Raw genomic sequence first — 26,150 nt, 5'->3', positions numbered from 1 at the left:
CAGGACATGTGTGTCTTTGAAACTCATGTATGTACTGTATCTGCTTGACGCAGGAGGGGGCGTCATAAACAATACCCTGATGCTATAAAAACGACTGCTTGTGTATTATTGGGCGGAGATTGATGCTGACTGTGTGCAGTGTTCATTAAAATCATTGTTTGACCGACTCTCCTGGACCAATTGTTGTTTTTGTGCCCTCCCTCGATATTTGAACCCGTAACAATAGTTAACTTACCATTTCGTCAAGGGTTGTAGGAAGAAGTAGTACTCAGTTGCAGGACTCAAAATCAGGCTCAGCTGACACAAAAAATAACTTTTTATCAAGGTCAAATCCAGAATGTTTGAAAAGCCAAAGCACAATCCAAAAAGGTCATGAAGCCAAGAATCAAAAACACACAAGGCAAGGGTAAACATCTAATGCATCTAATACAACTAATACATGTATGCATATCTAGATCGATAGACAGATTGATCTACATCTTGAGTTTGTTAAGTGATCACCAAACATTCAGATGTCAGTAACATTGTTTCTCTACTGTAAATTCTGTATAGACAATCATTCTGTACAATACAATAATTACACTTCTACAACTATTTATTAATACTCACAATTGTATATCTACAATCTGTATAGTTTCATATTTCATATTTCTGAATAGTTTTCATATTTTTAACCATATTTATATCATGCTCATAGCCTGTACATAGCCTGTAAACTCACTACAACCTGTACATACTTATAGTTATAGCATATTCATAACATATCTTCATACTGTGTACATTGTAACATACCTATAATAGATTCATATTTTGTAATATATCTATATTATTGCCAAAGCACTTTCTGGATGGATGCAAACTGCATTTCGTTGCCTTGTACTTGTGACATGTGCAATGACGATAAAGTTGAATTCTATTCTATTCTATTCTCCACCTATCTGTCCGAAGTCACATGTGTCATGGTTTTATGGTATAAATCAAACTAGAGCAGTGCCAGTTTCAAAAGCTGCCTGTTTGAAATGGGACAACTATGCTATGAACAATTTATAGCTTCATTAAAGCCAAAGGGGGATGCAATGTTTATCAGGCTCAGATGAGACAAAAAGCAAGAATACATATAGTAAGTACAGCCAAAGTTCAGGTGCTGGTGCTGGATGCAGCAGACAAGCTGAATATAGGCATGAGGATATGAAATGCAAAAGGAATGCTGCATATGCTGTAGATGGGCCAAAAAACTGGTGGTGGTCTGGCTTGTGCATGAGTGGAAAAGAACACCAAGAAATTTGATAGTACACTGGCCAAGGATTCATTTCAAAGTGACGAAACCACATCAGCGATGTTGCAAACAACCACACTTCAGCCTGTACTTGCACCTGGAATTTTCCATACAGGTGCAAGTACTATTGCGGTATCAAAGTATGTTACTTTGATACAGAACTTTTAGGTGTTTCCTGTTGCTTAACTTAATATATACAAACTAAATTAAAATGAATATTCAATATTATTCAATAACTATATGAAAAATAATGAGTGTTCACAAAAGGGATTTACAAACAGTTACTAATTCAGCTATTATTGATGTTACAACATGCAAACAACATACAGAAATTTCCCAGCTAGTGAATTTATACCTAGGACGTGTATCAAACATGCTGCAACATGAAAATAAAAGTTTTTTAATTATAACCATTTGATTGTACTTTATTCATCCCGAGGGAAATTGGGTTAAGGCTGCCAGCCGTACCAGCGCCGTCTTACCCATCCGACCATACATACATTACACAAACATCACATGGGGAAGACAGGTCAGAGGGGTATAACATGGAAAAGCACAACATGAGGAAAGATAAGGAGAAAAACAATAACTCCCCCCAGACTGAGCTCCAACAGGGAGATCAGTTTGAGAACAGAAAAAAACACCTCTGCACATAGCACATGAAAAAACTCATAATACACCAAAGAAACACATGACAAGCAACAGGGATGGGTAAAGGGTGAGAGACAGCCAATGTACACAGTACATCCGGGCCTGCAGCCTATGCGCTGGTCTCCATGATCCACCATCAGCATCGGAAGGGAATAAGCGTCGAAGGCGTTTGGAGGGGGGATGAGTGTATATGAGTATGTGTCCAGAGTTCAGCTGAGACAGTGTCCTTCACCCTGCCAGGCTAAGTAAACAGTCTTCCAGCCAACCCAGGTGGCCTTGCATAGAATGGGAAGAACAGTCTCAACACAGTCGTTATCAGGGTGTTGTTGTTCAGCTCCAGCTTCATCGTGCTGCTTTTGTCAGCAGTCACATCATCAATAATACAAGATAATGTTAAGTATGCTTAGGATCATAAGCAGTTCCTTTCCTTCTCCATCCTCTTCTCTTCCCATCACTCTGGTACAAGTTGATCTTGGTCTCACCTGTCCATAGGATGTTGTTCCAAAACTGTGAAGGCTTTTTTAGATGTCGTTTGGCAAACTCTAATCTGGCCTTCCTGTTTTTGGGGCTCACCAATGGCTTACATCTTGTGGTGAACCCTCTGTATTCATACTGGTGGAGTCTTCTCTTGATTGTTGACTTTGACACACATACACATACCTCCTGGAGAGTGTTCTTGATCTGGCCAACTGTTGTGAAGGGTGTTTTCTTCATCAGGAAAAGGATTCTTCAATCATCCACCACAGCTGTTTTCCGTGGTCTTCCGGGTCTTTTAGTGTTGCTGAGCTCACCCATGCGTTCCTTCTTTTTGAGAATGTTCCAAACAGTTGTTTTGGCCACGCCTAATGTATTTGCTCTCTGATGGGTTTGTTTTGTTTTTTCAGCCTAATGATGGCTTGCTTCACTGATAGTGACAGCTCTTTTGATCTCATCTTGGCAGTTGACAGCGACAGGTTCCAAATGCAAATAGCACACTTGAAATGAACTCTGGACCTTTTATCTGCTCATTGTAACTGGGGTAATGAGGGAATAACACACACCTGGCCATGGAACAGCTGAGACACCAATTGTCCCATTACTTTTGGTCCCTTAACAAGTGGGAGGCACATATGCAAACTGTTGTAATTCCTACACCGTTCACCTGATTTGGATGTAAATACCCTCAAATAAAAGCTGACAGTCTGCAGTTAAAGTACATCTTGTTCGTTTCATTTGGAATCCATAGTGTATAGAGCCAAAAATGTTAGAAGTGTGTCGATGTTCCAATATTTATGGACCTGACTGTAATTTCACTTAGTAATTTACAAAGTAATTTACCATTAACTTTAAAGAACTAGTGTTGTTGTTGAGCATATAATTATTTATGTTTCAGTTGAGTCTGTTCTAATACAAAATTAGAAGTTTTGCTATATTTCAGATATTCACAAGATATATACTGTGTTAAATTTAAACATTTGAACAATCCAAAGAAATTATTTCCAAATCTTAGATTTGTTTTTTGAATTACATTTAACTGTAGTGACTGACCTAAGATTATTGGAAATAGGATTGTAATTGCATATTGATTTCCTTTAAATCCCAACAGAATCCTGCTATATATGATACACACACGCACTAAATGTAACACATGAGTACCCTCTATCAGTGCACACAAAACATATATTTAAATAAGTGGTATACAGGCATGCTAACACCTACACTTACATACTTCAGAATGCATGCGAGATATAGATTTTACATAATGTTCATATGGCTTTAAATTCAGAAGTAACAGTTAAAGGTACTTCAAATGTCAATTCTCTGTTTAGTGTAACATTATAACAACACAAATCTACATTCCAGTAAACCATTTGTTTGTTACTACAGCTCCAACATGACTGTGACCGAAACCACTGCCAGTAAACTATCATACAAATGCTACAGGCCATACTGTACTTGAGCTTTTTAACATAGACTCTGGCACAGTGAAAAATTGTCCTGTAGTCTGACTAGAATTGATAAGAATTTAGCGATTCTGATTCCATTATCAACTCTCATTGGATTCTCACTGCATCCACTTTGAGAGTCACCATCATCACTAAGCAGCATATAGAAGACATTATATTTGTGCAACTTAATTGCGTGTTATGTTGTCAAACGTTTGTGCATAATGGCAGTATTTCCACTCTTGGTGTTGATTAGTGTTGGGGTCATTGCTAAAAGTAATTACTCCCAGAAGACAGTAATTTGTTACTCTTTACATTATATCAGCATTTTTCCGTAAAATTGCATGAAACGCACAGTCTCATAATTACCATTTATCAATATAAACCTATATACTACAGCCCTACACACCAACACAAATGCTGAACCTAATGAGGACACACATATGATCGTTCTCAAAGCATCTACATGCGAACACAAAGCCGGCAACACAAAGAAAAGATTAGAACCGGAACAAAGAAACTTTACAGTAATGTCCACAGTGATTCTACTTTAGCAACATGAACAGGTAGAGCCTGACTGCACATCACTGATGTTACCTGTTGAAGTTCAGGGTCTGGCTGCTGGCTGGGGTCAGCATTCACTCAGCTTTAAGTCACTCTGGGTTTTTGGTTAGCTTAGCGTTAGCATCCTGTCCTTGCAGTTGTTGGCAAAGAGCCGAAGTTGTGTTAGCAGCATAATGCAGTTTCTGTCAATGTAGTTTGCACTTTCCCACGGTGCTCTCCTCCTTTGGGCAATAAAAATAAAAATAATGTCCATATCCACGCTGTAGACCACTATCTTCCTCTTCAGTTCAAAATGAACTGAAATCAGCTGATTGTAGCATAAGTGCAAGTCCAAAAATATTTTTAATTCTCTTCCCAAATCATAATTTGTTGTGTAAGGAAGCACTTTACTGCGAGCATCCATCTTCCATTCCATACATCCATCCAGCAAAATGAATGCCAGTGGCATGAATGCTACATAAGATTCATACATATAAACGGACTCATATTCCATCAGTGATTCATGTATTATCTCCCAGTTTCTTTGGGAATTTTATTGATGTAACACTATATCAGTATAATTCACCATTACTAACAGTAATCAGTTAAAGAAATCCTAGTAAAATGAATTCAAAGAAATTACTTCAATGTAATTTTAAGAAATGTATATACTGCATGTATATACTGCATGTAGAAAGCATGCACTGATTATAAACGAATGGATGACTTTGGAAGAATCAATGAATTCCTCCAAGGTCCTAAGGCCAACATGATCAATTCACAAAATGTTTTGCATAAAAATAGAAGGTGTGATAATATATCACCATAAAAAATACATCTGCATCCCACTAAATCATTAGTTTGTCACTCCGGCTGACTGGTGGTTAGCATTAGTTCAGTTTCATTCTGACCATCGGGCTTCTCCTCCTTGTCTGTTTTGATGATGCCATTGCTCGTTAATGTTAGTTTTTGTGATTGTTTGTTGGCCTTCACTTTGAATACGTCCCACCTCTCAGAAATCAATCCTCTGTTGAAGAGCTGTGATGACAGGTAGGAGAACAACAAAGTAACAAAGATAGTGGATAACATGCAGATAGTCCTGACCGGAGAGCGCTGGACATAGATGCCATCTTCAAGAGTGCAACCCGGGAAGTGAAGGACAACAGGTAACCCTATGGATGGTTCACCACTGAGCAATCTCAGCAGCACTCCAACTAGCAAGCCCATGATGGAGCCATAACCATTGGAGATGTTGAAAAAGAGGACGCAGACTAGTTGAGGGAACATGATGGTGTAGGTTATGTCTGAGCCCAGGATCCAAAAAACCATGATGCTGTTGTTTAGGAAGGTGAGCGATGTGCCAGCCACGCCCACCAGCACCACAGTGACACGGATCACCCACTGGAGCTCCCTGTCTGATGCCTGCAAAAAAATAAATAAAATAAAAAAATGTTAAAAAATCTGAAAACTGAAACAGAAAAGACATAACCACAGCTCTAATCTTCCCCTTTCAGGTCTCTTACTGTGGTCCTTAGGATGTTCTTATATATGTTGGATGAGAAGATGGAGGCAGCAGATAATAGTGCAGAGTCTGTTGAGGACATCACAGCAGCAGCTACAGCTCCAATACCAATGATGGAGATGTAGTTTGGAGTGAGGTACTGCAGAGCAATTGGCAGAACCTGACCAGCATCTCCTCGCTCAAAGGGGGATGGGGAGCCATATAAGGTCATGTTCCAGTCTGGTATAAAAACCGAGAAAGTACAAATAAATGAAAATATATTTTAACAATTTTATTAAATCTATTTCTCTGTTGTTGTACCTGTTGATGCTGCGACTGCTCCAATCAACACAGATGGGATTCCAAGTACAAAAATAAGTGGAGCTGCAATAAAGCAGGTGATCCTGGCTGTATTTGATGAAGAGGCTGACAGAGTCCTCTGGTGGAAGTCCTGATATCCAAGGTTACCTAAAGCCTTAAACAAATGACAGTGTGACAGTTAGCCGGTCATTTCGTTAGTTAGCCATTTATTAGGGTAATGTTGTTTTAGTTTACAACCTCTCACCTTTAGTTTTTTCTCTAAATATTTATATTTTATTAGCACTCAGCAAATGACAAACTGTTTATTTAATTCTGATTAATTTATGTGCTTTAGGTTTATAATGTTCACATGGAGTGCACATTATCGGTTTAAACATTTGCTCATTTGTCTCTCATCAGACTGATTGTTTTGTGTCTATTTGGAGTTTCAGTACTTGTTCAGAGGCCCCTTGAATGTAAATGGACATTTCTAGTATTAATTATAGTATTAAGTATTAGTAATCATTAATTTAAATGAAAACTATGTCCTTTTGTCCCCCATTACATCATTAGGCGTACATCATGCAAATAATTCATACCCATGAAGGCCTAATGCTGAATGACTGAATATTGCTGAATGTAATTTGATAGAGTTCACTTGTTAACCATAGTTTCTCCACTCATGTTTTCTAAGATGAATATTGCGGTCCACATTGATATCCTTAGTTTTACTGGATTTAAAGGGATACCCTGTTCTTTTATCGTTCTTTTATCAGCTTTGACAAAGCTGATAAAGCTTTTTTTTCTATTTTATTTATGAACCTGATTGATCCATCTCTGACCAGTTATACTGGAACCACTTTTCACATCTTGGATTTCATCTGCTTGAGGTTCATAGTCAGAGGATGAAAACTACTTATTGAAACTGATCCATTTATAGGTGAGTCATATTATTGTTGGGTTTTTCTCTGTATGTATTATTGTAGGGTCTACCTTACAATATAAAGCGCCTTGAGGCAACTGTTGTGATTTGGTGCTGTATAAATAAAATAGAATTGAACCGAACTTTTTTTTAAAATTTTGGTCGTTTTAGGTTCTTCTTTGTAATAGTTTATTTTGGATGCTTGTTTGTACTTACTGATAGACAGCCTTAATTTTAAACAGTTATATCTTTTAATACCCATCAAGAGTCTACTGCTAGAAATCTGTCTTGGTCTCTGCAACTGTTAATGTTTTACTGTGTTTTTTCCTTTACCAAATTCAGTCCTAAATAAAAACAAATTCAGTTCTTACCAATAATAAGAAATTATCAATCCACCTCCATAGCCTTTCTTTATCTACAGAACCAATCCAGGGGGCTTGGTAGGTAAAGTTGAAAGCAGTCTTAGTAATGTCCACTGAGTGGGGGTTTATCAGGGTGAAGGGGACACAGAGCCACTGCAGAATAGAAGAAGATCCAAGGACATGAAGACTAAAATAGTCACAATATTCACAATCACATTAGATTTGCCTACATTAAATTAAAACCGTTTCTAAAAAGTTGGAATGAAAAATTTAAAAACACCCTAAAACTGTAATACAAATACAATGCAATGTACTGGAAACCATTCTAATCCTATATTATAAGCAGTATGAGAAACTGTTGTGGTTAATAGTCTCTTCTGCAAACTTAAAACTCTAAATTATTTGCATTAATTGTGCTTTTTTATATAAATTCAACACAGTTTCCCAACATTTTATAAAGAAGGTTGTAGTTTCCCGTGCAAGTGAACTCACCATACTGAAGAATATGAGTGTTAGCTGTATTATGTCTGTGTAGGCTACAGAGTAGAGGCCTCCCATTAATGTGTATACGATGGCTACAGCAGCAGAGATCCAAATGGAAACCATGTAGGATAAATCCAGGACCACACTTATTGTTGCTCCTATAAAAGTAACACAGTAAACGATACAGAACCACATACATCAGAATTACCTTCATTCAGTTTAGGAAAATGTGTTCAGTCACTTGAGGATGACACCAACAGCATGCGTTAGTACGATTTAATGAAATTCTAGTTAATATGATCATACTAGGTTGTTGTATATGTGTTTGGGATGCTGTTAAAACTATTGTAGCAGCACGAACTTAAGACACTTGTTTCTATCCTGGAAATTATTCGGTTGCAGGTGTTATCACTAGAGAACGAAAAAAAAATATGTGGGTGTCACTCACCTAAGCCGATAAGAGTTCCTGTCACCCAGATTAGATCAGAAATTAACAGAGCCACGGACAGAGCTCCACTTATTGATTTTCCATACTTGATCTGGAACGGGTCCATCATTGTCACATATTTTCTTTCTCTCATTGGTTTGGCAAAGAAAAGTCCACCTTAACGATTAAAATCAAACAAAGGGAGACAAGTTTGTGCGCCTGCCTGCATAAGAGTGCAACTTGATGCAGACCACACAGGCCGCTGACTCTCAACTAACTAATATTTGTTGTATTTATCGAATTTTGAGCAGTTCCATCTACAGGCAGAAACAAATTCTTCACATTCACTACTGAAAATCAGTGGACTTCCTCTTTAAGATTCATTTATAATCTTGTGCAAATCCTATTTTGTGCTAATTTGCACGGATGTGTGTTCCCACTTCCTTAACACATGCCTGCTAATTTAGAAAAGGTAGGTTTTGAGATTTTTCTAGTCGTGACAGGATTATGAAATAACACACAAAAGGGAGACAAATTTGGCTCCGTACATTATTGTGAGTGCCACTGCATGCAGTCTGTTGTGTATTCAAAAGAGTACTTTAGCAGTTTATCATTACAGGCCTGTAATACTGAGTCATTGTGGACACTGAAAAAAAAGAGGCCCTTCAGAAACAGTGTTGATTCTCGAATAATCCTAATGATTTTGCACAGCATAAATCATTACGCATAAAAAGTGTTTCTGTAAATTTGTGGAGTTCCGATTTAATACACATTTAAAGTAATCATATAGACACAGTTATATGCCTTTGTCTTATAAGACACATCATTCCTGATTTAGACGTTAAAAATAATATCAAGAAATAAAAACCTTGCTTTGGAAAAGGTCATTTTGTAGATGTTTTTTGTAATAGCTCAGATGAATATGATATTTGTAGGCGTACCAGAGTATGACTGAGAAATCATAATGATTAAATTCTGTAGTACCATACACACACACACATGTGCCCCTCTTTTCAGAAAATGTGAAATAGTGTGCAAACACAGAAATTATACACATGATAGTGTTATTATTAAAACTCTTACCAACAATAAAAGACAGGGCTGCTGTTATTGGCATGACCGCCCAGGCCAGCCCCATAGTTGGTGTGTACACTGCCTCTGTCAGACCAACGATGAAGCCGCCTCCAACAAAAGTAGCTGCAGAGAGCACAGCACAAGCACACACAGAGGAATTACACTGTGACCTTCAGGCTCAGGTAAAGAGGCTTCTGAATTAATATTGGCTTAAATGAGCAGTTAATTGATGGTGTGAACACTTTAGTAAATGAGATGAAATTTTAAAAAAATCTGTTTTCTCTTTTAACTGTGTGTGAGTCAGTGTAACTCAAAATGTAGGAATTAAATTGCACAATAAAAGAAAATTATTAGCTTTGATTAAGTTCCACTTCACTATGTAATAAAAGAGGCTAGATTATGCACAACAATATATTTTTAAAAACTGTATTAAGAAAGGTTTGTTGTCTTTTACATTATAAGGATGCAGCCTTTTCATAGTGTGTCTAACACTGAACAGGCTGGTCCCTTTATCTTAATAGCTGCACATGTTTTTGTTGAAATTATGTCAAACGGCAGAGTAGTCTTAACAATAACAGCCAAATATCCAGAAACATGCACTCTCACCTGTCATTGTGAAGACTCCTACTACCAGACTGATCCCTCTGTTTCCCAGCAAAGTGACCTCTGTCTGGGCTGCCTGGCTGCTTTTCTGCACCCGTTTGGACTTAATCGAGGCCCACAGGCCAGTGCCCAGCACCATCAGGTAGAAGACCACCATTACCACCAGCCCCGGGATGTTCAGAGCCATTGTGTGCTGCTTTAATGACTGACAAAACGTGGTTCCACTGATGAAAAAAAAAAAAAAAATAGAACAAGACTCTAATAAGTTGATTTTCAAATGCACAATCTTTAGTCAAACCCTAACGTTTCCTACAAACGGTGTGGCCAACTTTAAACTATGAATTATCAGTTGTAATGTCATATGGGTGGGGCAGTCAAGGGCAGTCTGGAGTGCTACTGTTTGATTAGAATTTAGTAAATGTTTGACAGTTTCTACAGTTGAAAACTACTGACTCGTTTCTCACAACTCCCAGAATAGCTCTTGATTGGGGTTGGAATTTTCCTTCACAATGTAAGGTTTGTTTTTAAGACTTTTCTCTCTTGGTTGAATTACTCAGTTATAGTTTAGTTTTATATTGGCATGACTCCAAAAATGTGTTCAGAAAACCAAGGCTGGAAATGGAAAAAAACTTTGTAGTTATACTTACAACTCTATAAACTGATATCTGTAGATGAATAAGCTGCCAGGTGCCACACTGTAACCAGTGTAGCAGAATTCTAAATACTGGACTATATTTTCAGTTACATTTTTTTTTTACTGTTTACTAGTTATTAAGTTAGTGAAAGGGGTTAAAAATGTATTCAGTCAGTACAGAATCATCTTCTATCCTAAAAGATCATCAAGTATTCAGAATTAATTCAAATCAAGAAATAAGAGGAGTTAGAGAGACAGAGGATGAATATATAGAGAGCATACAGAGAGATTTAAAGAAAAAAGATGAAAGCTCCTTTCTGAAGATCAGAAATCTCTCTGATTTTTGAGGACGTCAAATACCTGTGGTTACAGTCTTGATGGCCTCACTTGGTTAAAGCCGGAGTGAAACTTTTGATGGAGATCATTAAATTTGCTTATATTTTTCCCTTTTTTTCAATGATTGATACTAGAAACGACTGAAAAGGTAAGGACATTTATTGAGTTTATTTGAGATTTTGGGGGTGTTATTTAAGTGACAGTTTATGGAAGGCAAGCCTACCTGTGCCTAAAAGAAAAGCTTCATCAGAACTGTTCACATCTTGTAATTATTTATCTTGAGAACTTGAAAACTATGTTGCGTAGTTCATCATTCAGATTCAAAACAACTTTATTAATCCCAAAAAAGGGAAATTTGTTTGCAGCTTACCCACACAATATACTCCCACAGTCAAACTCACAGAACCACTATTTACAAACACTGTCGCATGTCAAGGCAGAGATTAATAAGAGAGCTAAAGACTGTACGTTGGACAAGAGGATGGTAGGGAGAGCCAGCAGCTTTCTACGGTCGTTTCTGAGTTGCATCTGTATTCCGCCTCTTGGTCCTTGTTTCTTACATGAGGATTTTTCTATATAGTCTAGAAAGCTCCGGAGAAATATCCACCGGCTTGGCTCTGCTGCTAGACCGTAGTGACAGGAGGAGCTCACAGCTAAGAATGATTTTGCCGGTTGCTGCTACACGTTAGACACTTACATCAAGTGCTTAGTAAAAAGTCCAAGACAGTGGGCTCAAAAGCAAGAGGAGATAAAAGCCCACAAATAACCTCAATATCAGTAAACTGGCTGACCTGACACACGACACTCATTCCCAATAAAAACTCAGTAAAACTTATGAAAAACAACAACAAACAATAAATGCTGGTAAACCTGAGTTGGACACAAACAAGTGCCCTGAATTAAAAGAATGTTTGCCAATATAGCTGCTAGTAACAGTCACCGTAGTAACCTTAGTAGTAACCTGTTCCTACGTGTTTCCTCAGCAGAATGTAGAGCAAAAGAGTAAAAGCAGCTCAACCACCATAATTAAGAACCCCTGGGGCAAACCAGAATGCCAGATTAGGGGAGTTACATGCTGCATAGTTACATGTATACAAATACAAAATACTATTTATTCTTTGTCTTTTATTCTGGTAGAAAAGGCAGCCTGTTTCTTTCAGGGGTAGTGACGTGTTTTCAGGCTACTGTTCTAATATTAAAGGCCACAAATTGGTGGATGATTTTTATTTCAGCCGCGTGCCTCTTTTTTTCAACCCAAGCTATTCCTGGTAAAGCTGAAAAACTTAATGTACTGACTTCATCACGGTGTCTGTTTCAATATTACGTTAGGTAACTAAAATACCAAATCTCAAATCAATCATGTCAAGATATCGTAGGCGGAAAATAAAAAAGATATGAAGATTTATAGCAAACTGTGTAGTAGTTTCAGTACTGACTAGTGTGGCTAGTGATAATGAAAACCCAGCTAATGCCTTCATGAAACTGTTCTAGTGGTTTGATCACAGAAAAAAATAAGCCAGCAAGACCACAACTATTACAATTTTAAAAGTTACTTATGTGGTGGAGTCAGCATCACACTGGTAAAAAATGTAAGCACTTTGTAAACTGTGTGTTGGGCTCTACTGGTGAGACATAGAGTTACTGTAGGTGTGGACATAAACTGACACAGCACCTGGGGCACAATATACTGACTAGGAGACTTTCTCTAGGAGGCATTTTTTAGAATATAAATTTACATGTCAACTGCGTAGTTTCTGGATAACCTGCTCTACCACTGCAGTTTACAATGTTCAGTTTCTGTTGGACCAGTTTTTGGAGGTATATAATTAATTTATGACTTAGAATTTATTTACAACATTTTAAATAAGTCAGTTTCATTAAAACACTTATGGACATGTATTTTTCTGAAAACGCAACTCATCTACTGATGGGTTGTAAATAAGTACCTAAACAAATGACAAGCCACCAACCAGTCTGTAACTGTTTGGGTGGGTTGTTTTTTTTTCAAATCAATTAACCTTAAAAGACTCACTCACCTATAAAATTAGAGCCTACTCCCACTAACAGCTAGAACAAAAATAACAAAAATTGTATTTGTTAATAAAAAGAGCTGCTGAGACATACATCTTTGAACAAAGCTCCCAGTTCCCAGCTCTAAAAGCTTGTTTTATTTTAGGGAACGTTTTAACAGTATAAAGTCTGCCTGTGTGAATTCCCTCTCTTTATCATCATCATCATCATAGAGGTAACGAATACTTCTGTGGTTAAAAAAAACAAAAACAAACAGAAAGTGCATACGACAAAATTTGCACAAAGCCTTGGCAACTGAAAAAAATGCCTAACTGACCTGAGTACTGGTTAGGTGAGAAGTAGTTAGATCAAATGTTAGCCACACCTAACAATTCTCCAACCTTGCATTCAAGGAAAAGCATTGGGAATATTAAACATATAATGCATTAGCTTCACCACTTAAAATACTTTAAAAACATGTTACAAACTGTCATGAAAGCTTTGAAAATAATTTATAAATCCATATAAATGGATTGTGGCATATTATGAATGTGAAAATGCAGTGGTAAAAACTGGCTTAAAACCTGATCTGAGTGACCTTTTGTGTAGACTAAAAAGTGATACGGTGACTCTTATTTGTATTTTTTGTAAACTTTTACACTTTTACTGTGTTTTAAATCTTAGTCACCAGTAAGTGCCAAACTAAAACACATGCTTGCTTTATCAGAGACCAGCTTAGTTTAATTTACAGTCAACAGCTCCAGTAAATACAGACAGAAGCTATTGCTAACTGCTACTTGTGACAGGTTTAAGCAATGAGAATCAAAGTCAAACACTAGTGTGGGTATTCTGGTACCTTTGTGAATCCTGAATCCAGGGCTGCTTTCCTATCGTCTCTGCCTGACTGTTCTTTCTGTTTGTTTCATAGTCAGTCTAAGCTTCCTCGTGGCATAGAGGGCTGAGCCTGTTGCAGATAAGGCAAAAATCTGAGGCTGAATGCAGGTTTTTTCATTCCTGACAGACACCAAAGGACCCAGGAAATTACGATCATTTCCAGGTAGACAAAAAGTGCCTGTTCAAGAATACCGATGCCAGAGGAAATAATTAGATTTAATAAATCCCTGCAGAGATAAAAGTCTAAATCTAAAGAATTACAGAATTGCAACTTTTAGCCAATGAAATTGTGGCGGAAGGAGATTTAGAGTCTTGACTTCAGCAAAAGTTGCAATGCAATCTAAAATACAGTGTAGACATTGTTACACTGCAATCAAAATCCTGTGCTTTAGCAAAAAACACTCATTCTGCAGAGTGGCACATGATTTCAAAATCTAGTAACTTGTTCAGAATTTTCAATTCATCAATGAGTAAGTCTTTTATTGAGAATAAATATGATTACTTTACATACTAGATCTAAGATAACTAGTTTGTGGACAGAGTAACCCTCTTTTGTTTTATCTACAAACTCCCTATTCACTTCATGTTCATGTATAAAAAATATTATTGTTTTGAAATGAGAACAGTTAGGACCTTGTTCCTGCTGTAGGTTGCAACTTTTTCACAAACTGCTTAGGCTACATGTGTGACTGACGTCATCTTGCGCTGGAAACTAAAGATAAAATACACATAAACAAAAAGTTCTCTTGTCAGCATATTGAGTGTCAGAATTTATTTAGGCCCTTGATGTAAAAAAAAAAATCTTACCAAACTTATAACTTTTTAGCTGACCCTAATGTTTTATACCCTTTCAAAAGCCAGTTTGAGGGTCAAAGTTAGAGTTAAGTCTAAGTCAGGGGCATTTATTGGGCACGGTTCAACATAAACACTTGCCTGATGGCCCAGAGCCTGAGTGGTAAAGTACACTGGGTATGTTGATTTGGCAGTAATGATGTTTTTGTTATCAGCTGATACACTTGTGATGCCAACATGCTGAAATAAACCTTCACTATTTTTTAAAGTCAGCATTACTGTAATAAAACATTTTAATTTCACATACTAATGACTAGGTTTTAATGTCTTTATGATATGATTGTGTGTTTCATCTGGTTTTATGGATAGATAAAGTTGCATGTCATCTTATGATTGTTGGGTTTTTCTATGTACCTATGAAGCGCCTTGAGACGACTTTTGTTGTGATTTGGCGCTATATAAATAAAATTGAATTGAATTGAATTGAATCTGCATAGTAATGGTATGTAAACAGAATTGGTCCTAGCACTGAACCCTGTGATACTCCATAATTATTGTAAGAGGCAAACTCTCAATTTACATGAACAAATTAGAGTCTAATAGATAAATATCATTCAAACCACTGCAGCACAGTACTTTTCCTATACTTACAGCAAGCTCTAATCTCTGTAATAAAATGTTGTGATAAACAGTATTGAACACTGCACTGAAGTCTAGCAGGACAAGCAGAGACATGACCTGTCAGAGGCTATAGGAAGATCATTAACCTTCATAATGCCATTTCTGTAGTGTGATGATGACTGAAACTATTCAAATAAATCATCCCTCTGCAGATGCTCTGTTAGCTGTTTTACAATTACTCTTTCAAGAATTTCTGAGATAAATGGAAGGTTGGACATTGGCTTTGAATTAGCTGGATAAGGGGTTTCTTTTTAAGCAATGGCTTAATTACTGGCACCTTAAATGCTGTGGTACATAGCCCATTATTAGAAAGAGACCACACTCAAGATTAAAGCATTACCAAATGGACTTGTAGGAATGGGATCACAGATTGATGCTTTCGAAGAAGTGATTATTAGCGCTAATGGAGAATGATCAATCAAAGAGAAAAAATCTAAATAACTATAGTATTGAAAGTATCTGTATAAATATAATATGTCTGTGGGACTGTTATAAATATTATTTTTCTCTTGTGGTTAAAATTTTATTCATGAAGAAATTCAAGCTAACGTTTAATTAATTTTTGACTCAACAGAGCCCTGACTCTTTGTCAGCCTGGCTAAAGTGCTGAAAAGACACCTGGGGTTGTTCTTGTTTTCTTCAACCAGGGCTTTTTGCTAGGGCAGCAAACTCTTTTCCAGACTCAATGAAGCTCTAACTTAATAAGACGCTATTTCCTCTCAAGCTTACGCTTTATCTGCTTTAAGGTGCAGGTTTGCCAGGCAGTTATACCAGGGAGTCAAGCAATGATTTGAGGCTTTCTTTTTCAGAGGAGCCACAGTATCCAGGTTCGTACACAGTGCTCTGCATTGTGTTGGCACATGACATTGAAGTAGATAACAGTGGAGGAATTGCATCCTTGAACTTTCAGGAAGACAACTTGAGCTTTACTCAGCATGTAAACAGACCTCAGACAGACCAAGTAAACAAACTATCAATGGCACACCTAATAATCTTTGAAAAAAACTTGGCTTCTTTCATTGAGAAAGCGCTACACCTGAACCAGAAGCACCTAGACCCGTTTGTTGGACTGTTTGATAAGGCCACTGAGGCTAAGCATATGATAGTAGGATGGCAGCTCTCTTAGAAAAAAATACAGTTAAAATAAGCAAAGATTATATGGTGCAGGGGTTACTTTGAGCACACATTATACTCCCCAGAAGATACAATATACTAACCAGATACACACACTACTTAAATTAATTACCCTTTTCTGTGAAAGCGTGAAAGGACTGCTGCTACCTGAATGCGTGTGACTATTTAGACTTGTGTTTGTTTTAGAATTTAGAATTTATGTTATTTATCCCTATTTATTGTTACGATTTATTACTGCCTTTTTACTGCTCAGCTAAATTTGTATTGACTATTGCACTGTAGAGGCTGATGAGAAAGAGGACTTCGTTTCAGCCTGGGTAACACTATACGAACTGACAATAAACTTCTTGATACTTGAAACATTAACTCAGGTGTGCATTGTTATGTTGGCTTGCCCTTGGGCATATAAACTTTTGAAAATACCTACTGTAGACAACCCTTCCTCACAGTAAACATAAATGCTTGTTCTATTGACAAATTTGAACTTTGGTTGTAGTTAAAAAAAAAAAAACTTCCAGAGACACACAGTTTAAACACATGGCACATTTTCTAAACTTATCAGTATTTTATGCATTAGTTTTTGCTCATGTGTAATATTCCTTCGTCTATAGGTCACCTTTAGTAAAAATGACTCCTCTTACCCGAACGTAGCTGTGCAGCGGAACCGAAGTGCGGAGGAGTTTGCTGTAAAAATGCGCACTTCGTGTTTTTCGCCGGGTGGAGGCAATAACGGTTTCCAGCATCTGTGCGCAGGCGCAGTGGCACATCACACAACCGCAATAAGCAAATATGGCGGCGGCCGTCGACAGTGTTGTTAAAGTGTAAGTTTACCTTTATTTATTGTGAGAGTAAAACTAGCAGCAGCACAGGAGCGCTTTTTAGTTAATTATTCATCATTTTAAGGGCAGGGCGCAGAAAAATTGCACATCGCATCTTCAGTGTTGAATACGATAATTGTCCCAAGAGGATAACGTTATCCTCCGTGCTACTGTTAGCTTGTTAGCTTTGGGGAAACATAAGGGAATCAACCCTGCTATGGAGCTGCATTTCAGCCTCCGTTTTAGCCCAGTTCAGCTAGTTTTAATTGTACTAAAAGTGCTTTTACGTTTAAAAGCTTTAAACTGTTTGTAGCCAGCCACACGCAGATGAAGGAGGGTTAATTTTCCTTTAACCTGTCAGGTTGGCGGGCGCTTTGTTGTGACGAGAGAGTCGCTAACAATCAACCTTTTGTTCTGACACCCTCCACCGTTACTGTTAATGCTGAATGCTCAAATGAAACTAGGCTTGGTTTGGTGTCGCCCGTAAGTAAATAATTAAATAAACTGACCACAGAAAGAAAATATCATCGTTTTACTGCTTATGATTCAACATAATTAATTGTGTATTTATGAGGAGAGCAGTAACCCTTAATTATTCATTTTAGATACATCGACATTGACTACTCTGTTAAAATAGTTAAATTGTGACGTAATCACAAAGCAGTAAAAGAGACATTTGTGGTGAAATATGCGAGCAAAGTCGCAGTAGGTTGTTCGGTAGTGCCGTTTGCAGTAATTTCACAGGTCCTTTGTTGTGCAGCTCAAACAAGGCCGGTTTGTGTGATAGCACAGTCATGTATCAGCTGCATGTCATTCAAAACAGACTGTTTTAAAGTGAAAATCAGGTGCTATGTGTCTTAATCCACTCTCTCTTGACTCTGTAGAGAGCATAGTCATGCTGTTAAACCCAGCTAAAATTTGCTTGGCACATAAGTAACAAAAATAGGAGCTGAAAAAAGGTTTAATAGATAATTGTTTAGTACTAGAGAACCACTGATTGCAATTTTCTTGCCAGATTTCTCTTAACTGTCACGTGCCAATACCGTTTCCCTTTTTTCTAAGAACTATAACTGAGCATATATTAACCAAACTAAACTTTTTTTTCAAAGCAAAATATTATTTTCATAATAAAGAGATGATTAAACTTGAAAATTTCCCCCAAGTTGAAGTTTAATTAGAGGGTCTTCTGTCACTTAAATTACTGAAAATAAAATGTTCTGCTGTATGTTGTATGCAGTATGTTAATAACTCTTGTATCTTTTTCACTTGTTTGCCTAATTTTCCACATAACTGCATTGATCTTTTGCTCATATCGAGGCTGCTAACTTGTGCCTGGCTCTGAGCTCTGGATAGTTGTAGCTAGAGATGCACCCATTTACTGTGCAGGGCTGAGCTAAAGCAAGCCAAGCTGATACATTTTTACTTATCTCTTCAGCGTTGATTATTTTAACTTTGTTTAATTAGCAGTTGATTATTAACAGTCTGTTCCGATGTGTTATTTGACCTGTTAGTGTCCAACTTTGACTTTTCAGGCTTGGAGAGCAGTATTACAGAGATGCCATGGAGCAGTGTCATAATTATAATGCTCGTCTGTGTGCTGAGCGCAGCATCCTTATGCCTTTCCTGGACTCTCAGACTGGTGTAGCCCAGTCCAACTGTTACATCTGGATGGAGAAGAGACACCGAAGTGCAGGTATAGACGTAGTGTTGGATGATTTTTTTAAGTATTTGCAGGTTCTCAGTCATCCAAGGAGCTTGGAAAGAAAAGCGACTGGACGACCTTAAGTTTCTTGAAGACATTTCACCTCTTATCCGAGAAGCTTCTGAAGAACTAAAGAACTGAGTAGTTGCTTCTCGAATGAGAGGTTGATGAAGTCCAGTCGCTTTTCTTTCCAAGCTCCCTTAGATTATCTCTGTAACTGATATATAGGATGTAGCATGTCATCTTTCTCATTAAAACAGCTTTTGGTGTTTCTGTGTCACATCAGGTGTAGCTCCAGGACAGCTCTACACCTATCCAGCCCGTCGCTGGAGGAAGAAACGGCGTTCTCATCCCCCTGAGGATCCCCGCCTGGCTTTCCCCCCAATCAAACCAGGTACCACCTCTGGTGAAACAACTTTTCCATTTAAATAAACATTCGATAGATTTAATTCTTTTCTGTTTTTCTTTCTTCTTCACGCTGGTTTATCTGTTACAGCTGTGAATGAAATAGTGGTTGTATGCATTTTTGTTCTGCTCTGTTTGTGCAGCAGACTTGGAGCTGGGTCTGAAGCGCGATGCCTTGGGAGCAGTGGATGGCAGCAGTTTGGAGGCCCTGCTGAAAGGAGAGCCCCTTGACAGGAGGAGCGGTGTGGCGGATATCCGTGGCCCTGAGGACGATCCGGCTACCGTGGAGCCTCCTGTGACATCAACGACCACCACGTCCTCTGGGCGCATCCGTAAGGTCAGACCCAAAGCTGACTGGATGTTGATGCTTTTTGTTAAAAATGGCACAAATGATTTTTTTTGTTTGTTTGGTTTTTAACAAGCAGAAGTAATTAGGCTGTTATTTTTATGGTAGAGAGTGCTGGACCATGACGACTACCTGGATGATCTGGATGACGAAGACTTTGAGGATGAGACCCCCAAGAGACGAGGGAAGAGCAAGTCCAAGGTTAGTGTTCTGTTTCTTCACGTAGGGATTACCAACTGTGAGTCCACACAGATATGTTTAAAATATTAACTTAGCTGACAGCTGATGTTACATCTTTCTGACATGAAATAAAGAAATCTTTATTATAACAAAAAGAAAAACATGTGACCAGATGATAATTCAAGTCATCCTTTGTCTTATTTCCAGTCAACATGATTTGTCTTACATAATTAAAACGACGATAGTTGATAGATAACTGAATTAAAAGAACTTGCAGCAATTGCTGAGCTGCTGAGTTTTTCTTAAACACACTTTTTTCCCATGGATATTGTAAGTTGTGTTGTTTAAGTCAGTCTGTTTGTCTCAACTGTGCAATTTGTTGTTCAGGGTCGCAGTGACAAGAATGGCAAGAAGAAAACGGAGGCCGCAGCCGCAGCACTGGAGGAGAGGGATAAACCTTACGCCTGCGACAGTGAGTATTAGCTTTCTGTGTACTGTCTTTGTGTGCGCCACGCATGCCAGCAAGAGAGGCTTTTGCTTTTCTCCTCTTAAAAGACAAAGATGAGCCTTGTGCCATGCATGGAGTCATCTGAAAGATCCCACCTGGAACTAAAGTTTGACTACGCAGAAGTTGAAAAAGTTGCTCGCCTGGGGATGCGTTATCTTTTTTTTCTTCTTTTTTCCCCCTTTTTTTTCCTCTCCTATCCCTGAGATGCTGCTTCGTGTGTGCTGTGTAACTTCCTGTTGGCCCCAGCTCACTGTGCAAATGCTCTCCTTCGCTGTGTGATTTTGCTACTAGCGTGTCCGCCAAAAATTAATCATATGAAATGAAGTTGGTGTTTTTGTTTTTTTGTTTTTTTACTTGGTTTTGAGGTGGTGAAAGGTGCACGTCCACCTTGTTTCCAACTTGGGCCTTTTGGACGGTAGTTAAAATTCGCTGCCACAACTGTAACACTTTTGTATGACCATGTGTGTGTGTGTCAGTTTGTGGGAAGCGCTACAAGAACCGTCCTGGCCTGAGCTACCACTATACACACTCTCACCTGGCAGAGGAGGAGGGCGAGGACCGCGAGGAGATCGAGGCACCACCCACTCCTCGCCAGCCTGAGGAGCAGAAGAGTGAGTCACTCTCTAGTGCTGAGAGAGAGAGATGGAGAGAAAGAGGGGAGGGAGGTCTGGTTGCATGCCATGTAGCATGTGTGTGTTTGTTCAAGAGAAGTCTCTCTCTCATTCTTTTTTTATTTTTCTTGCTCTTTTCATTTTTTGATTTTCATGATTTCAGATCCTAAATTTGGAGGCATATCTGACTGAAACGTGCTTGCACAGTTGGGACTTTTGACTTTTTTTTTTTTTAAGCATATCATCCATATTTATTTTTTTCTGTTTTTTTTTTAACCCCAAAACATATCTATTGTCTTGCTTTAAAAAAAAAAAAAAAAAAAAAAAATCCTTTGTGCACACGAAATCGTGTTTTCAGATACATAAAAACAAGTGCGTTTTGTGAGTTGTCACTCATACTTAAGTTTCAATCATAATTCAATGCATCATCATTATAAATGTTGTTTTTGGAAGGCCTGATACAAACAGGTTGGTTCTTGGAAAATTTGAAACTTTCATTTGTAAGCTCTATATGCTGATCTGCTTACCTGGAAGAAGACCCCAGTGTTCTCTTTCCTTCATATGTTCAGATTCTTATAGTTCCTCACTTATTTCCTGTACAGCTACTAAGAAGGGTCCCAATGGGCTGGCACTGCCCAACGATTACTGTGACTTCTGTCTGGGAGATTCCACCCTAAACCAGAAGACCGGCCAATCAGAAGAGTTGGTATCCTGTTCAGACTGTGGTCGCTCAGGTATGAACATGTCGTGTCCCTTTGGGCTTGGTTATCACACATATAGTTTAAAGCGGAAATGGTGGCAAATCTTAGTGTGTTCTTTCTATAAAGGTACACAAAAGCAGCCATGTTGTTTTTAATGTTGTTTTTTACCAACAAAAATTATTGCACTGCATGAAAATGCCACATTGACTGTTTTTGGTCCTTTTTTTCTGTCTCCTTTGCATAGGCCACCCGACGTGCCTGCAGTTCACACCAGTGATGATGGCTGCAGTGAAGACCTATCGCTGGCAGTGCATCGAGTGCAAGTGCTGCAACGTTTGTGGCACCTCCGAGAATGATGTGAGCTTTTTTTTTTTTTTTTTATGTTTCTAGCAAAACAGATTCCCAAAGCATTAATGTGTAGTGGTTACTGGCTGCTGCTAAGTTTTAAAAAAAAAACAAAAAACAAAAAACTGCCTGTGACCCCTTTTTTCTCTTTTTCGTCATGTCCACATAAAACTGTCTAATTTTAAAATCTTTTTGTTTTAATGAGCATCTGACCTCTGTGATCTCATGTTCTGTTTTTAATGAGTTTAATGAGCCTGAGAGGAAAAACAAAAGCAAAGTAGTTGTTATAGTGGCTCATGTAGGTGTGATTAACTTTATTTTCTTTATTGAACTGCTATCTTGACACCAGTGTAACATACTGGGCCATAGAAACAGTATCTTTGGATATCAGATTTAAAAATTGGATAGTGTTCAAATAAAGAGAAAATCATATGAAATGATATCAGATATTCTTTTTGAATGGAAAGAGGAGAGTTTGTAAACTTAGCCACACTTTTTACACCTCAGGTGTAAAAGGCTGATGGGGTGTTGGCGCGTGACGTGGACACCCAAGTTTGTGAATGCGATAACTCGACAACGAGGTGATGTTAGAACTTCAGACTGATACCATAGGGCTGGCTATTAAAAATCTCAGATTAGTTGAAATCCTGGTGAGGTCTGGTTTCCTGAAACTCTTGTTAATGCGATAATTTGAATGAGAAGGACGTGTCGTAAGATTTTTAAATTGATACCTTAGGTGTATCTACTATGAAGGGGTACCCTAATCCTCTGATGGGTAGCACTGGTGGTCACCAGTATTTTTAAAAGTCTGTTAATTTATTTATACTTTTTTTTTTAACCTTATTTTGACAAACAGAAGTTGAGGCAGTTTCTGAGAGTAACTGTGCTGTGGTTCCTCCTTACTTCAAGTCAGTTTTCATATAGTGTCTCATTTTAAGGTAAAGATCATCAATAATACAGGAAAAACCCCAACAATCAGACAGCCCCCTTTGAGCAAGCACTTTGGTGACAGTGGGAAAGAGAAACCTTTTAATAGGAAGAAATCTCCAGAAGAACCAGGCTCGGAAGGGGCAGCTATCGACTAGTTGGGGGTGAGGGGAGGAAGGTTGGATAAAAGACACACTGTGGAAGAGCCAAACATGAATAACAATAACTAATTATTAAATGCAGAGGGTTTTAGAAAGTCATGGAGAGTGAAAAGAGGTGAACGTTTCTCCAGCAAACTGAAATTTTGTGTATTTGTAGGACCAGCTGCTGTTCTGTGACGACTGTGATCGAGGCTACCACATGTACTGTCTAACCCCACCCATGACTGAACCACCAGAGGGTAAGCAAACACTTTACAGCAGAGGGTAACAAACTCAAAGGAAATTGTTAGATACAACTGAGAGAGCGCTAAAAATGTGACTTCTGGTATCTGCCAAGTTACTCCGAGATTCCATCACTTCGAGCCTTGTCTCACTTTGCTTCTGTGTTTTCCAGGGAGCTGGAGCTGCCACCTGTGCCTGGCTCTGTTGAAGGACAAAGCCTCCATATACCAGCAAAACCAGAGCTCCGCCCCTGAGTGACAACGCAGTGGTGGACTCCACCCCCTTCAGGCACCAGGATCCCACCCCGAATTGAAGCGTCAGACCTCCTCTTAGTCTGGAGCTCGAGGCTCGGTCCAGATGTAGCTGAGCGAGATTGCAGATCAGCTTTAGAAGTTTTTCATATCTTCAGCGCCCAAAGGGGGAGGGGGGTAACAGAGCCAAAACAGACCTCAGATCAGCAACCACGGGGATCAAACCGTCACTACCAACCTGCCTGCAGAGTCCCCAAGGCCTGCAGTCAAACAGCATGGACACACACTTTCTCCTGGACTGTTACACACCAGATACCAGAGACAGAGCGCATACAGTAACCATAGTAACTGCTGTCTCCATGGGAGCTCCTAGGAGAAAACGGATTAGCACCACAGCTAATAACCTGCACCCCTCACACTCAAAGACACAGTGTGCAGTGTCAACCCACCACAGTTCTTCTTCTGCCGAATGATCTGTTTTTATGCCCCGAAAGGAGCGAAAGGAAAATGTCACAACATACAGTAAACGGTTGAGTATTCTTCTTCTTCTTCTTATTGTTATTATTATTATCATTATTGTTATTGTTCTGGTTACTAGTGGGCTTTTGTAGTGGCATGTGTGCTTTTGTCTGATCCATCGGAGTATTTATCCTTTGAGGAAGTTTCCAGAGAGGGACCCGGTCAGTGCCGAGGTCCGCCATCACACAACAGCGGCTCGTCACTCGCTCAAAAAGTTTTTGTATTTGCTACCTTTCATCTCCACTCCATTACTTCAACCAAACACTACATAAAGACCATATGCTGTAGGCTGAGCTCATCAAACAAAAGCCTTTTTTTTTTCTCTCATCTTTCTCCATCAGACAGAAAACCTGATTTTTGCCGGGACGTCAGAAACATGAAACTAATTAGGATAAAGTAGCATCCTTTTCTCACAGCTGTTTTTGTGCTTGCTTTGTAAACTTCATCTGGCAGTGACATCATCCTTTCACACTCCCATTTCTGTTGATCCAGTGGCACACACTCATTCACAAAATGTAGCTGCTTTCATCATTTGTCACACTGAGGCAGATTTGCATGCAGATTGCACCTGTATGAACGCACACACACTCTCATGTCACACTCTTTATTTTTTGTTGTTATTGACATTGTATTGTTTGTATTTTATTTTATTTTTTACATTTTGTATTATCTGATATTCCATTGGTATTGGGAGTTTTCTAGTAGAATTTTGTAAACTCTACAGCATAGCAAACACTTCAATATCTAGCTCCTAATGCATTCTCTGTACTGTATTTGCCTTTTTCTATTTTTGTTATGACTGTGACATGTTTGGATTTATTTGATTATTCTGATATGTCAAACCTCCATGAGTATTTGTATAATGATGTACTTTGTTGTACTATTTTTATTTTTACATTTCTTTGGTATTGAAGCCAATTTAGCCTGAATGAAAAATATCACTTTGAATAACGTGTTCATAGTTTTTTCATTTTCGTCTTTTCCTGAATTATTCCTTCCTTAATTATGGTTTGGAACCCCTGTTTAACTGCTTATTAACAAAATGATCTGCTTACTTAACCAAATGGCAGCAACTCACTGAATTTAGACAGGTCAGTGCCACCTGGAAAAGGCAATTCCGGTGATTTTGAATGTGTCCTACACAGCCATCTCTTGGGTTTCCAGAAAATAATCATAAAAAGCACTACAGAAAGACCATATGCTGCAGGCTGAGCATATATTCTCTGGAGAAAATGCCTTGTTGTTGTCAGAGGTCAGAGGAGACTGCTTCAAGCTGATAGGAAGCCAGCAATAACTCAGCCACTCATTACAATCAAGGTGTGCAGAACAGCTGGGCTATAGCAGCAGAAGACCCCACCGGATGCCACACCTGTCAGCTAAGAATATGAAACCGAAGTTAGAAGATAACAGAAGATGAGTCTCAATTTCTGCTGTGACATTTGAATGGCAGGGTCAGAATTTGGCAACATGAAAGCATAGATCTAATCTGCACTGTATCATCATTGGTTGGTTGATAAAGTTGATACAGGCTGGTGGTGGTGCTGTAATAGTGTGTGGGATATTTTCATACTTCTGAGCTCGTTGGTCCCAAATTAGTATTGTCTAAACACCACCGCCTACCTGAGTATCATTGCTGACCATGTTCCTTTGTGACTCAAGTATTCCCATCTGCTTCAAGAAGGATAACGTGTCATGTCACAAAGCCCAAACTGGGGTTTTTTTCTCAGCGTGACACTGAGCTCAGTGTACCTAAATGGCCTACACGATCATTAGATCTCAATCCAGTAGAGCACCTTTTAGATGTTGTCAAACAGGAGAATGACATCATGGATTTGCAGGCGACAAATCTGAAGTAGGTGTTGGAAGATGGGCCAAAATCCCTGAGGAATGTTGCAGCCCCTTGTTG

The 26,150-nt window shown here is 38.5% G+C and overlaps 2 protein-coding genes across 8 annotated transcripts; one reads left to right on the top strand and one right to left on the bottom strand.

The window, feature by feature from the left end:
* Positions 1-4,211: 4,211 nt before the first annotated feature.
* LOC116329589 (high-affinity choline transporter 1-like) lies at positions 4,212-17,273 on the bottom strand. 4 transcript variants are annotated; one of them, XM_031751736.2, is made up of 10 exons: positions 17,190-17,258; positions 13,904-14,011; positions 10,071-10,291; positions 9,474-9,587; positions 8,412-8,567; positions 7,973-8,121; positions 7,490-7,633; positions 6,218-6,371; positions 5,919-6,136; positions 4,212-5,817 (listed from the first exon to the last, which is right to left on the bottom strand). In XM_031751736.2, exons 3-10 carry the CDS (start codon positions 10,252-10,254, stop codon positions 5,260-5,262), a joined length of 1,677 nt encoding a protein of 558 aa, XP_031607596.2. In that variant the 5' UTR covers positions 10,255-10,291; positions 13,904-14,011; positions 17,190-17,258; the 3' UTR covers positions 4,212-5,259. The 4 variants fall into 4 exon arrangements, with proteins under 4 accessions (XP_031607596.2, XP_031607528.2, XP_039474950.1 ...); XM_031751668.2 differs by lacking the exon at positions 13,904-14,011 and having other exon boundaries at positions 17,190-17,273; XM_039619016.1 differs by lacking the exon at positions 17,190-17,258 and having other exon boundaries at positions 13,904-17,157.
* LOC116329739 (zinc finger protein ubi-d4-like) lies at positions 9,629-25,192 on the top strand. Of its 4 annotated transcripts, none has more exons than XM_039619037.1 (11): positions 9,629-9,646; positions 18,899-19,059; positions 19,355-19,462; positions 19,617-19,810; positions 19,928-20,020; positions 20,387-20,471; positions 20,984-21,118; positions 21,721-21,852; positions 22,064-22,176; positions 23,410-23,491; positions 23,647-25,192. In XM_039619037.1, the coding sequence occupies exons 2-11, from the start codon at positions 18,927-18,929 to the stop codon at positions 23,730-23,732; spliced, it is 1,161 nt and encodes a 386-aa protein (XP_039474971.1). In that variant the 5' UTR covers positions 9,629-9,646; positions 18,899-18,926; the 3' UTR covers positions 23,733-25,192. The 4 variants fall into 4 exon arrangements, with proteins under 4 accessions (XP_039474971.1, XP_031607709.1, XP_031607785.1 ...); XM_031751849.2 differs by lacking the exon at positions 9,629-9,646 and adding an exon at positions 17,214-17,369; XM_031751925.2 differs by lacking the exon at positions 9,629-9,646 and adding an exon at positions 17,233-17,369 and having other exon boundaries at positions 19,620-19,810.
* The last annotated feature ends 958 nt before the right edge of the window (positions 25,193-26,150 follow it).

This window comes from Oreochromis aureus, linkage group 2, assembly GCF_013358895.1.
Source record: "Oreochromis aureus strain Israel breed Guangdong linkage group 2, ZZ_aureus, whole genome shotgun sequence".
Lineage (NCBI taxonomy): Eukaryota > Metazoa > Chordata > Actinopteri > Cichliformes > Cichlidae > Oreochromis > Oreochromis aureus.
Note: the sequence above shows the minus strand (reverse complement) of the source record. Positions and strands in the feature narration are given on the sequence as shown.

Coding starts and splice junctions, on each gene's coding strand:
- LOC116329589 (XM_031751668.2), bottom strand. CDS start 10,254: ATGGCTCTGAACATCCCGGGGCTGGTGGTAATGGTGGTCTTCTACCTG. Junction 8,122..8,411: donor AGGAACTCTTATCGGCTTAG/GTGAGTGACACC, acceptor TTACTTTTATAG/GAGCAACAATAAGTGTGGTC. Junction 7,634..7,972: donor CACTCATATTCTTCAGTATG/GTGAGTTCACTT, acceptor TCTATTCTGCAG/TGGCTCTGTGTCCCCTTCAC.
- LOC116329739 (XM_031751849.2), top strand. CDS start 17,338: ATGGCGGCGGCCGTCGACAGTGTTGTTAAAGT. Junction 17,370..18,898: donor GTCGACAGTGTTGTTAAAGT/GTAAGTTTACCT, acceptor TTGACTTTTCAG/GCTTGGAGAGCAGTATTACA. Junction 19,463..19,616: donor TTTCCCCCCAATCAAACCAG/GTACCACCTCTG, acceptor CTGTTTGTGCAG/CAGACTTGGAGCTGGGTCTG.